This window comes from Musca domestica, unplaced genomic scaffold, assembly GCF_030504385.1.
Source record: "Musca domestica strain aabys unplaced genomic scaffold, Musca_domestica.polishedcontigs.V.1.1 37, whole genome shotgun sequence".
Lineage (NCBI taxonomy): Eukaryota > Metazoa > Arthropoda > Insecta > Diptera > Muscidae > Musca > Musca domestica.
In genome coordinates, this window is record NW_026712321.1 from 3,415,541 (window position 1) to 3,428,836 (window position 13,296).

The following is a 13,296-nucleotide window of genomic DNA, read 5'->3' on the forward strand; positions in this document are numbered from 1 at the left end:
AATAATGTCGCTGAAATCATAAAAATACCGAATATCGGGAGGTATCGTTATATGGGGGCTATACGAAATGTTAGACCTGCACAGACAATTTTCTGTCATAGGCTGTAGTATCCATTGCGAACTTTAAATACCACATTTGAATCAATTCCGGTGAATAATGTCGCTGAAATCATAAAAATACCGAATATCGGGAGGTATCGTTATATGGGGGCTATACGAAGACGTGGATCTGCACATACAATTTTCTGTCTCAAGCTGTAGTATCCATTACGAACTTCAAATACCAAATTTGAAACAATTCCGGTGAATAATGTCGCCATAATCATCAAAATACCGAATATCGGGAGGTTCGGTTATATGGGGGCTATACGAAGACGTGGACCTGCACAGACAATTTTCTGTCATAGCCTGTAGTATATATTACGAACTTCAAATACCAAATTTGAAACATTTCCGATAAATAATGTCGCTCAAATTATCAACAAAATACCGAATATCGGGAGGTACCCCTATATGAGGGCTATACGAAGACATGGACTTGCACAGACAATTTTCTGTCATAGGCTGTAGTATCTATTACGAACTTCAAATACCAAATTTGAATCATTTCCGGTAAATAATGTCGCTAAAATCATCAAAATACCGAATATCGGGAGGTACCGTTATATGGGGGCTATACGAAGACGAGGATCTGCACATACAATTTTCAGTCTTAGGCTCTAGTATCAATTTCGAACTTCAAATACCAAATTTGAAACAATTCCTGTGAATAATGTCGTTAAAATCATCAAAATACCGAATATCGGGAGGTTCCGTTATATGGGGGCTATACAAAAACGTGGACCTGCAAAGATAATTTTCTGTCGTAGGCTGTAGTATCTATTTCGAACTTCAAATATCAATTTTGAATCACCTCCGGTAAATACTGTCGCTAAAATCATCAAAGTACCGAATATCGGGAGGTACCGTTATATGGGGGCTATATCAAAACGTGGAGCTACATGGCCCATTTTCAATTCCAAAAGTCCTGTAGACATAAATACATTTGAGTAAAATTTTATCAATCTACTTCAATTCGTTCGGAAGCTGTGGGTTCTAAAATGTATAGTTCGAGGTGTTACAAATGGAAGAACAAACTTAATATACCCTCGGAGGGTATAAAAATATTAAAAATCCCCAAAAGTTTCCGTTTTCGATTCTTGAATAAAATATCCGGAAAAATACATGTTTTTTGGTCCTTGCAAAATATCCTTAAAAATCAACAACTTGCTTGTCCTTAAAAATATTCTTTTTAAAATTCAGGATAATTTTGGCTTTAAGAAATACTTATTAGGAAATGAAAATTTAAAAACGATCCCCTTTTTTCTACCAAATCCTTGAGCACTCATCTCTTTCTCAGAAACAACCTATCCCTTGCATGTCCTGTTGCCATCTCAAACAAAGAATGCTTTTTATCTCCTTTAATCTGCTCCAGCTTCACTTTCTAAAAGTCCAACTATTTATTTACTGCAGGACTTCATCTGAAGATGATGATGATGGGGATGAGAGGGGACTTAAGAAGATTCCTGGTAAAGGATATTCAAAGCGTTTTACTTTTCCTTTATTTTTTCGGAAGAAATTCTCCTTTCATTTCATTTCTGCATTTCAAAAGAAAACATTAAGTCCCAGTGGTATTTTATAAAAATTAAATTGTAATTTGTTGTTGTTGTACAACAAACGCACTCTCGCAAACACACACACACACAATGGCTAAGGTGTACTAAGGACTATGGAGTCAAAAGAAGAAGTAGACAATAAGAAAAGGATTTTTTTTGTTCTATGGTATTGCATATCAGGAAAACTAGTGAGGAAGTATGGGAGGGGTAGGGGGATGCATATATAAACCCCCAAAAATAATGGGCAAAACTAAGAAGAGCTTGCAGAAATAATACTCCAATGGCCAAAGGATCTTCTATGTATTGTACATGGCAAAAACAAACCATGGCATGGACATTGAAATCGAAAACATGCAAAAGACTCTCTCACTCTCGCTCAACTTTTCGAGACATGCAATTGCCAACAACCGAGGAAAAATGTTAGATGATTTCATTCAGCATTGGTTCTTTCATAGGAAAATAATATCTGCAGATTTAATGAAATTTAAATTGAACAACTTAAAATTTTTGTTAGCAGTCAGATAGCTTCTTGAATAAAAGACAAGTTGTGTAATTGATAGAAAGTAATCTTTACTGAACAAAGGTTTAAAGAGAAGTAGTTAGGTTACAATGAGATGATAGTTATAAAACCTAACGGAATACAACTTTAGTAAACTAGTACTAAAAGTATGAAGTAGTAAATGGGTTGTGAAACAAAACAGGGTGAATCTTCAGATGTATTTTACATACCCTACCTCAACCCATATACTATTTCCATAAACAGATAATTCGTTCAATTAATTTTCAGTTTGAAATAACATTTTCGAAAACTTGACATGTTTCTCTTTGGTCAAGCATTTAGTAAACATATCAGCTATATTAGTATCACTTGACACATATTCTAAAACAATGTCCTTATTTTCAAACTTTTCACGTATGTAGTGATATCTAATATCTATATGCTTGCTCCTTTTGTGAGCAACTGGATTTTCAACCATAAACTGGGCACTTTGGTTATCGCATCTTATTGTAGTCGCTGACTGGATAAATTCATGAAGTCCTATTTCAGCAAGTAGGCTTCTGATATAAACCACTTCTTTGGTGCCTTGACACATGGCAATATACTCGGCTTCCATGGAACTTAGTGCAACGATCTTTTGTTTCTTCGATTCCCAAGTTATTGGACCTCCAGCAAGAAAAATTACAAATCCACTAAATGATTTGCGGTCCACCACATTTGAGCCCCAGTCTGCATCTGTGTAACATACCAAATCATTAGAAGAACTGAATGATAACGTACCTTTTGGATTTTGCTTCAGGTATCGCAAAACATTTTTGGCTGCAACAAAATGCTCCTTGTGTGGATGACTATTAAACTGCGAGAGCTTTGACACGATGTGTGATATGTCAGGACGTGAGGCAGCAGATAAATATGTCAGCGATCCTATTAACGACTGGTATATTTTTACATCAAATCCATGACAGTTATCTTCTTTACAAGCTTCCAAGACCGTTCCAGCCACAAAAGGGGTAAACAATGGCTTACATTGTTCCATATTCCATTCTCGAATCAATTCTTCTGTATACGATAACTGATGTACTGATATATTTCCTCGAGGACCGTCTCTTTTTATCTCCATCCCCAAATAGTAATTGACCGGACCTCTGTCAATCGCATCCACATACTTATTCAAGCTCAGTACCACCTCGCTTAATGTGTTCTCCTCTGAACATGCGAGTAAAATATCGTCGACATAAATAGCCAACATTACCAATTCTCCCTCCTTATGCAACACGTACAAGCAACTATCAGTCTTGCAGCGAACAAAATTTAAATCGAGCAATATTTGGTTTATTTTGCGATACCAATCTCGGCCAGCCTGTTTGAGACCATAAATAGATTTTTTTAGCTTGCAAACTCCATTTGGGATATTTTTGTCAATAAACATAGGCGGCTGCCGCATATAAACCTCTTCTTTCAATTCACCATTAAGGTATGCAGAAACAATATCGATATGGTTGACAAGCATCTTCCGACCAGCAGCAACAGCAAACAACATTCTAATAGCAGTAAATCTCACAACTGGGGAGTACGTTTCATTATAGTCAATTCGGAACTTTTGAGAGAATCCCTGAGCAACAAGTCGTGCCTTGTGTTTAACAATATTTCCAGAAGGGTCTCTCTTGGTGACAAACACCCACTTACAACCAACAGTATTCTTTCCATCTGGTCTCTCCACAAGTTCCCATGTGCTTTTTCTCATCAGTGACTCATATTCCTCTCTCATTGCCTTTCTCCAGTCATTTGCGTTGGAAGATTGCATCGCCTCCTCAACCGTACTCGGATCTTTATTAATTTCTTCGACTTTATTTACAATTTGAGTAGGTTCCACAACGAATATTTTTTTTTGGTCGTCCTTTTCTTCCCGTTTTCACTATTTTCGGCCTACCTCTTTTTCTTTTCTCACCAACTTGCGCGTTGACTGATCCATCCGTTGAGAATTCACTATGGTTGTCATCCGATTCATTTGCATTGTTGCTCTCTTGAATTCCTCTTTCGGGTTGACATTCGCTATCGGGAAAAGGTTGAAGATTTAATTCAACATTAAACCAATCATCTTTGTTCCGCTTTATTCCATCATCCGTATCGACTGTATTTGTAAATTTCTTTTCAAAGAAAACAATATCACGAGCAATAACAATATTTCTGCATTCTTTGTTGTATAATCGGTAGGCCTTCGACTGGTGTGCATAACCAACAAAAACATATGGCTTTCCTTTGGGTTGTAGCTTAGACCGACCTGGCTTTTTGTCCAAGGCAACAACGTCGCATCCAAAACATCGAAGATGAGCCACTGTAGGTTTTCTACCAAACCAACATTCATAGGGCGTCTTGTTTTTCAAAACCTTTGATGGGCAACGATTCCTTACGTATGTGGCTGTGTTGACGGCTTCGGACCACAAAGAATGAGGAAGGTTAGAGTCACATAACATACACCGCGCCATCTCAACTACGGTTCTGTTTAATCTTTCGGCAACTCCGTTCTGCTGCGGGGTGTATTTTACTGTAGTCTGGTGTTCTATGCCTGCCGACGATAAATACAGTTGAAATTCGTTAGACAAATACTCACTCCCGTTATCGCTTCTTAGAATTTTCATTTTACAACCAGTCTGTCTTTCTGACATCGTACAGAAATCTTTGAAAACTTTAAGGGCGTCTGATTTTTTTCTCAAAAAATAGATTGTCGCGAAGCGTGAGTAGTCGTCAATAAAAGATATGAAATATCTGGAACCACCTTCGCTTACAACTCGCATTGGACCGCATATATCCGAATGCACTACCTCTAATGGCTTCTTACTGAAACGTTCTCCATATTTAGTAAACGGCTTAACAGTCATCTTGCACATAGCACATGTCACACAATCGATTTCAGCTTTTGGGTCTATGGCCAGTCCTCTCACCATTTCCAGATTCTGTAACTTTTCCATATCTTTGCAATTTAAGTGGCCCAGCCTACGATGCCACAGCGCATTATCAGCTTTCTCGTTCACCATCATCAATTCCTCTTTCACATAAAATGTTGTGGTAAATATTCCACCTTTAGGCTGAGCTTCGAAAATCAAATGATTGTTTTTATTTTTTGCGCACACATTCTCTTTCGTAAATCGCACGTTATGTCCATGCTCAATTATTTTGTGAACAGACAAAAAATTTGCATTTAACATTGGCACGAAGAGTACATTGCATAGAGTAATGTCGGTAAACTCCGATTTCAAATTTACATTGCCTATGCCCTCAGCAAATACACAATCACCTGATGCCAGCATTACCTTTTGCCTAAGTTCTCTTAATGAAGAGAACACACATTTATTTCCACTCATATGTGATGATGCGCCACTGTCTACAATCCACTCATTTGAGTTTAAGCTGCTCGATTCTCTGGCTGTCATTATCATCGCTTTGCTATTGCAATTCGCCTTAATGTGACCTCTCTTTCCGCATGAGTAACATCGAATATTTTTGTGCCTGTGCTGCTCACCGCTCTCTTTTTCATGTTTGCCTTTCTTCTTATTCGCCCGCCTTGAATTCGCCGCAAACACGTGTTCATCACCATTTACTATTTTCTCTCCTCGACGTTGATGCTCTTCCAACACTTTGACCTTCAACTGATCCCAACTAGGCAGAATGTCTCTACTCTCCATCGCCACTATGAAGCTTTCATATTCGTCGGGGAGACTGCACAACAACAATAAACTTACAAAATCCTCTGGTAGTGAAACGTCAATTTCTCTTAATGATTCCACCATTGAGCTGAACTCATTTATTTGTTGTTGGTATCCAATCGAATCTTGAATTTTAAATCTAACCAACCTTTTGAACAAATTTACCTTCCTGGCGGGAGTTTTGCCAACATATGTGGAACTTAATTTGTTCCAAGCTTCCTTAGCATTTTTGCACGACTTCACGTGTATTAATTCCGACGGCTTTATACAAAGCGTGATTGTTGCTAGCGCCTTAGAATCAATCACTTTCCAAGCAGCCTTTTCCTCTGCGGTTGCTGTTATTGGACATGTCCCATCTATGACACTCCAATAGTCCAAAGTGATTAACAAGCTCTTCATATGGACCGACCAACTTGAATAGTTATCTCCACACAGCTTTTCTATTTGCGCCGAACTTGCCATAATTTTCAATTTCTAAACAATCCGCGAATTAATACTTCTTTTACTTCTTTCTTATGACTTTGAACTTTTATTCTTGAAGCAATAACACGTGGGCAGTGCCTGGGCCCATAACCTATGTTAGCAGTCAGATAGCTTCTTGAATAAAAGACAAGTTGTGTAATTGATAGAAAGTAATCTTTACTGAACAAAGGTTTAAAGAGAAGTAGTTAGGTTACAATGAGATGATAGTTATAAAACCTAACGGAATACAACTTTAGTAAACTAGTACTAAAAGTATGAAGTAGTAAATGGGTTGTGAAACAAAACAGGGTGAATCTTCAGATGTATTTTACAATTTTAAATTTTTTTAATTTTTTTTTATATTTTTAAAAAAAAATTAAAAATCTTAATATAAAAATTGGATTTTTTATATAAAAAACTTAATTTTAAAATAATTGAAATAATTAAAAATTGAATTGTTTTTCTATATAAGATTTTTTTGCAAAACATCAAAAACTTAAATGAAAATAATATAGATTATTTAAAAAATATATATAAAATAAATATATAATAAATTAAATATTTTATATATATAAAATATAAAATATTTAAAATATAAAAAATATATTCTTTAAATTAATTCTATATTAATTAATATTTTTTAAATTGAAAAAAAATTATATTCATTAAAAAATTTATTTATTTATCTATTTATTATTATTTTATTATTATTATTTTTTTTAAGAAATAAAAAAATATTTTCTATATTTTTTCCATTAGAAATTTAAATTTTTTTCAAATTTTCAAAATGAAATAAAATCCAATTACTTATTAAAAATAAATTAATTTTGTTTTAATTCAAATTCTAAAAAAAAAAATCCAATTTTTATATCTTTTTTTAATATAAGAATTTTCTATATTTTTCATTAGTTTAAAATGAAAATTCTACGTATTTTAATAAAAACAAATTAAAAATATATTCTATATTATTTTCATTAAACAGTTTATTTTTTTTCAAATGTTTAATTGAAATAAAATCCAATATTTTTGTAAATATTTTTATACAGGAAAAATTTTATATTCATTAAATATTTTATTTATTTATTTTTTATGAAAAAAAAATGGAGTATTTTATTATTATTATTTTTTTTTTCCATTCAAAATTTAAATTTTTTCAAAGTTTTAAATGAAATAGAATCCAATTATTTATTAAAAAAAAATATTTTGTTTTAATTCAAATTCTAAATGAATTCCAATTTTTTTTTAATTTAAAAGTTTCCTATTTTCTATATTTTTCATTAACTTTTTTATTTAAAATAAAAATTCTACGTTATTTTAATAAAAAAATGAAAGATGTATCTTATATTTTTTCCATTAAACATTTTATTTTTTTCAAGTTTTTAGTTAACATAAAATCCAATATTTTTGTAATTTTTTTTTAATTTATTTTTTTTTATTTTAAAAATGTACAATTTTTGTTTGTTTTTATTCAAATTTTTTTATTTATATTTTGTTCTAATAAAATTAATTTCATTTTTTATTTAAAAAAAATTAAATTTTTAGTTTTTTTTTAATTAAAAATTTTTGTTTTATATTTTACATTTTTTTTATATATTTTTTATAAAATATAAAATATTCTACATTGTTCATTAGTTTTCTTAATTTTTTTGAAATATATTCTATATTTTTTTCATTAAATATATTTATTTATTTTATTAATATTTTAATTTTTTTTTCATTAAAAATAAAAAAGGTTTTTAATAAGTTTTTTTTTTAATTAATTTTTCTTTTTTAAAAAAAAATCGAATTTTATTTTTTTAATTCAAAATTTTCTATTTATAATATTTATATTTTTTATTGTTTGAAATATTCTATTTTTGTCATTAATTTTTTTAAATAAAAAAAAAACATTCTGTAATATATTCATAAAATATTTTAGTTTATTTTTAAAATAATAATTAATTTTTTCATATGTTTTTTTTTTAATTAAAATTTTAGTTTTTTTTTTAATTTAAAGGTTTTTAAATATTCCATATTTTTAATTATTGTTTTTAAATGTTTTAGAAATATTCTACGACACTTTCATAATATATTTTAATTTATTTAAGAAAAAAATTAAAATATATTCTATATTTTTCCATTAAAAATTTGAAGTAAAATCCAATTCTTAAGAAAAAATTCATTTGTTTTCAAATTCAAGTTTTTCTATTTAAAAAATTCTAATTTTTAATTTTTAATTACATATTCTATTATTATTATTATTATTATTAGTATTATTATTATTATTATTATTATTATTATATTATTATATATTATTATTATTATTATTATTATTATTATTATTATTATATTATTATTATTATTATTATTATTATTATTATTATTATTATTATTATTATTATTATTATTATTATTATTATTATTATTATTATTATTATTATTATTATTATTATTATTATTATTATTATTATTATTATTATTATTATTATTATTATTATTTTTTATATATTTTTATATTTTGAAATATTCTATATTTTCATTACTTGTTTTTTAATTAAAAAAATATTCTAAGTTACCTTCATAAAATATTTTAATTTATTATAAAAAATATATTCTAATTTATTTTACATTAAAAACTTTATAATTTTTTTAAATTTTTAGTTAATTTTCATTTCATTAATTTGGTTTTAATTAAAAAAAATATTCAATATTATTTTCATAAAATATTTTCATATAATTTGAAGAAATTAAAAATATATGCTATATTTTTCCATTAAAAACCATATTTTTTAAACTTTTAATTGAAATAAGATCCAATTTAAAAAAATGTGTATAAATACATTTTTTTGATTAATATTTTCTATTTAAAACAATTTCCAACTTTTAGTTTTTTTTTTTAATTCAGAATTGTCTATTTATATAAATTTATATATATTTTTTATTTCTTTTAATATTCTATATTTTTACTTTTTTTATTTAAAAAAGAAATATTCTATAATGTTTTCATAAAGTATTTTAATTTATTTTGAAAAATGGTATGCATATATTTTATATTGTTCCATTGAATACTTTAATTTTTTTTTATAAATTTTTAGTTGAAATTGTGTGCATTTTTTTTTATATAAAAATTAATATAAAAATTAATTAAAATAAAAATTTTATTCTTTTTATATTCTACATTACTTTCATTTTTTTAAATACATTTTTTTATTATTTTCATAAAATATTTTAATTTATTTTTCAATAAATTAATAATAATTTTATATTTATTTTCCATTATAAATTTTAATTTACCCAAATTTTTAGTTGCAATAAAATCCAATATTCAAAAAAGATAAATTATTTTTTTTATTTTTAAAAATGTCAAATTATTAGGTTTTTTTAATTTAAAATTTCCGTATTATATTCTATATGTTTCTTAATATTCTATATATTTTTTTAATTTAAAAAAATCTTTATTATTATCATTAAATTTTATATTTTTTCCATTAAAAATTTTAATTTTTTTAAATGTTTACTTGAAATAAAATTAATTTTTTATTTAAAAAAAAAAAAATATTTTTAAATTAAAATTTTTCTAGTAAAAAATTTTAAATTTTATTTTCTTTTTACTCAAATTTTCTATATTTTAAAAAAATTCCAATTTTCCCTTCTGATAACTTTTAAAAAATCTTTAATTTAACTCCCAAAATTTCTCCGAGTGTCCTTTTAGTTCTTGGCAAACTTCTGGTCATTTATTGTTCTTTTAACTTGCAATTTATCTCGTTTCTTGTTTTGTTTAACTATTTGTTATTACTTCTACTTCTTCTGCTTCAACTCTCTGCCTCTCTCCCTCTCCATCTTCCACTTGAATTCCCACTGCTGGTCTGGTGTGCACAACTGCAATTTGTTTTGCTAATTATACTTAAATTACAAATAAAAGTGAGCAAGGGAGTTCGGGAGAGAGAGAGAGAAAGAGGAGAAATGTCCTGGCAGCCTGTGTCCGTTAGAGTGTGCAAAGTCAACAGCTTACAGCTGTTGCAATACCCACTGAGGTAAAGTTAAATTTTTTTTAATTATTATAAATATTTAAAGAAATTAATATTCAAATGGGTTGAGGAAGGATGTCTCAGGGGAGGCACAAAGGATAAACATTTTTTAAAAATCAGGGGATATAATAAATTTAATAATAATAATAATAATAATAATATTTACAATAAATATTTTTTTTTCAATTTTTTTCTTTGCAGGACCCCCGGTTGTAGCCGAATCAATAGTCGGCACCCATGCAAGACTGCCGTGCAACGTGACACCACCCTTACTGGAAGATCGAGTGGCCTTGGTGATATGGTACAAAGTTGGACTGAAGACACCCATTTACAGGTAAGAAAATTAGTACTAAATAGTACCATTTTAAAAATGTTGTACCATTTTAGAACTTTTTTATAACCTTAAATTTCGAATATCCATTGGTATATTTAACCTGACCTCCATCAGTGAATTTCAGAATTCTCGTTCGATAAAAATTATTAATTTTAGTACATTTTAGTGCTTTTCGTATCCTTTTAGTACGATTTTTCCAAAAACGCAAAATTTCTGAACTTTAGCTTCAGCTGTTTCGTCTGGGCGTTGATTTTCGGTCAGTCGGCCAGTTATTTCTATCAGCTCGTCTGCATAGACTCCGTGGCGGAATCAGGCACTGTTGGCCCACTTCTACAAATTCACTGGTTCTTAAAATCGTCTTTAGAGAATCCGCGGTTCAGTTCGTACATGAATTCTCCTTGCCGTCGAATGCTGGTCTGTCCAACCTCCATAGCCTTTATCTTGTGTATACAGACTTTTCGGGCCTTCAACTTGCCTTTGCTAACATCGAGGCCACTCTACTCATGTTTACAGTTTTAAGGTGGTCTATAAAATCACCTTAGCGTCGTCAACTCGCCTGTACCACCGATTCTCTGGACCCTTAGCTTATTTTCACATTCCCCGTGGTCCTTCAAATCGGTCCTTCAATGGCGGCGATGATCCCCAAGACAGGCTCTGTACACCTCGTTGATATTTTGTGGTCCGACTCAATAAACATGGATTTTAACTCTCCCCGACGCCGTTAATTCGTCGTACGGACTCTACGGACCCTCATATCGTTTGTGGTTATTCATATTCCTTGATCGGTTCTTCGCTCGGCAGAATAGATTCACCGGTCCCTTAACTTCTCCAAACGAGTTTCATGGTCCTTCAGCTGGCCTAAAAAGTCACCTTAGCGCCGTCAAATCCGTAGTCTTTCACGTCGACTATTAAATATCTTCGGCTCGTCATAAGTAGACTTTATGGCGCCGATGATCCACAGGACATACTCTGTACACCTCCTTGATATTTTGTGGTCCGAATCAATAAACATGGATTTTAAATCTCCCCGACGCCGTTAATTCGTCAGTACCGACTGCCTGGCCCTTTATATCGTAGTTCTTCATATTCCCTGATCGGTTCTTAACTCAGCTGTATAGACTCCCCGGTCCCTTATCTCCTACATATGAGCTTCATGGTCCTTCAGCTGGTCTAAAAAGTCACCTTAGAGCCGTCAACTCCGCGATCTTTCAATTCGACAGTTAAATATCTGCATCTCGTCATATGTAGACTTTATGGCGCCGATGAACCACAGGACATCCTCTGTACACCTCCTTGATATTTTGTGATCCGAATCAATAAACGTGGATTTTAAATCTCCCCGGCGCCGTTAATTCGTCAGTAACGACTGCCTGGCCCTTCATATCGTAGTTCTTCATATTCCTTGATCGGTTCTAAACTCGGCTGTATAGACTCCCCGGTCCCTTACCTCCTACATATGAGCTTCATGGTCCTTCAGCTGGTTTAAAAGTCACCTCTCAGCTCTCAGCTCAATTGTGTGGAGTTCGAAGCCCTTGCCGTGTTCTTTGCCCAGCTACGACAATTAGACGCCAGACCCTAATTTGGGAGCTCCTTTTCATTAATTTCCCTTTTAAATTTTCCGTAGACTTTCCATGTCCCCGTCCGCTCCGTATCGTACAGGCTCTGTTGTCTTTGACCTCCTCTTTAAAGATACCGTTTTGGACAGTCTGAAAATATTCCCTGGCCCTTGAGCTTTTCTCTGGAGTCATATTGACACTTTTGCTAGGCTGTACACTCTTCCTAGTCCTTCAGGATAGCTAGAAAGCCTCCGTAACGCAACGTCAGCTCGTTTTCGAAACTCTGTGGAGCTTGGGGCATTTTTTTTCAGAGAAATTTTGACACTTTAGCTAGTCTGTAGAGGCTCCTCCTCTTCATAGATACCGTTTTACCGGCAACCGGAGTAGATTCCTTGGCCTTTCAGCTTTTCGGTAAAGATATTCTTCCTCTTCAGCTAGTCTGTATGGACTCCCTGGTCCTTCAAGACGGCTGGAAAGCCTACTCCCCGTTGTTCAGACTCCCCGGTCCCTTAGCTCCTCTTTTTCTGACTCCATTAGCATTTGCTGTCCTCTATAGACTAACTGGCCTTTCAGGTACATCTTGCCTGTGTATACCCTGATTTCAGGGGCTGATTTTCATTTATTTTCCATTTTAACTTTTCCACAGATTTTCCATGTCCCCGTCCGCTCCGTATCGTACCGGCTCCATTGTCCTCCATTGACCTACTCATCAAAAATACCATTTTGGGCAGCCTGAACAAAATTCCCTGACCCCTGAGCTTTTCTCTGGAGTCATGTTGACACTTTAGCTAGGCTGTACAGACTTCCTAGTCCTTCAGGATAGCTAGAAAGCCTCCATAACGGCGTTTGCACGTTTTCGGAACTCTGTGGGCCTTGGGAATTTCTGCGGAGACATTTTGACACTTTAGCTAGTCTGTAGAGGCTCCTCCTCTTCAAAGATACCGTTTTCACCTCCTCTTCATAGATACCGTTTTGGACAACCGGAGTAGATTCCTTGGCCTTTCAGCTTTTCGGTGGAGATATTTTCACTCTTCAGGTAGTCTGTATAGACTCCTTGGTCCTTCAAGACGGCTGGAGCG

The 13,296-nt window shown here is 31.9% G+C and overlaps 1 protein-coding gene across 4 annotated transcripts in view; it reads left to right on the top strand.

Moving 5' to 3' along the window:
• Window positions 1-13,296, top strand: part of LOC101891049 (hemicentin-1) — a 364,516-nt gene that overhangs the window by 248,399 nt on the left and 102,821 nt on the right. For all 4 annotated transcript variants that reach the window (XM_020035593.2, XM_020035595.2, XM_020035594.2 and 1 more), the window contains one exon: window positions 10,529-10,661. In XM_020035593.2, the coding sequence (XP_019891152.1) occupies window positions 10,529-10,661 (133 nt within the window). The remainder of the gene's footprint in view (window positions 1-10,528; window positions 10,662-13,296) is intronic.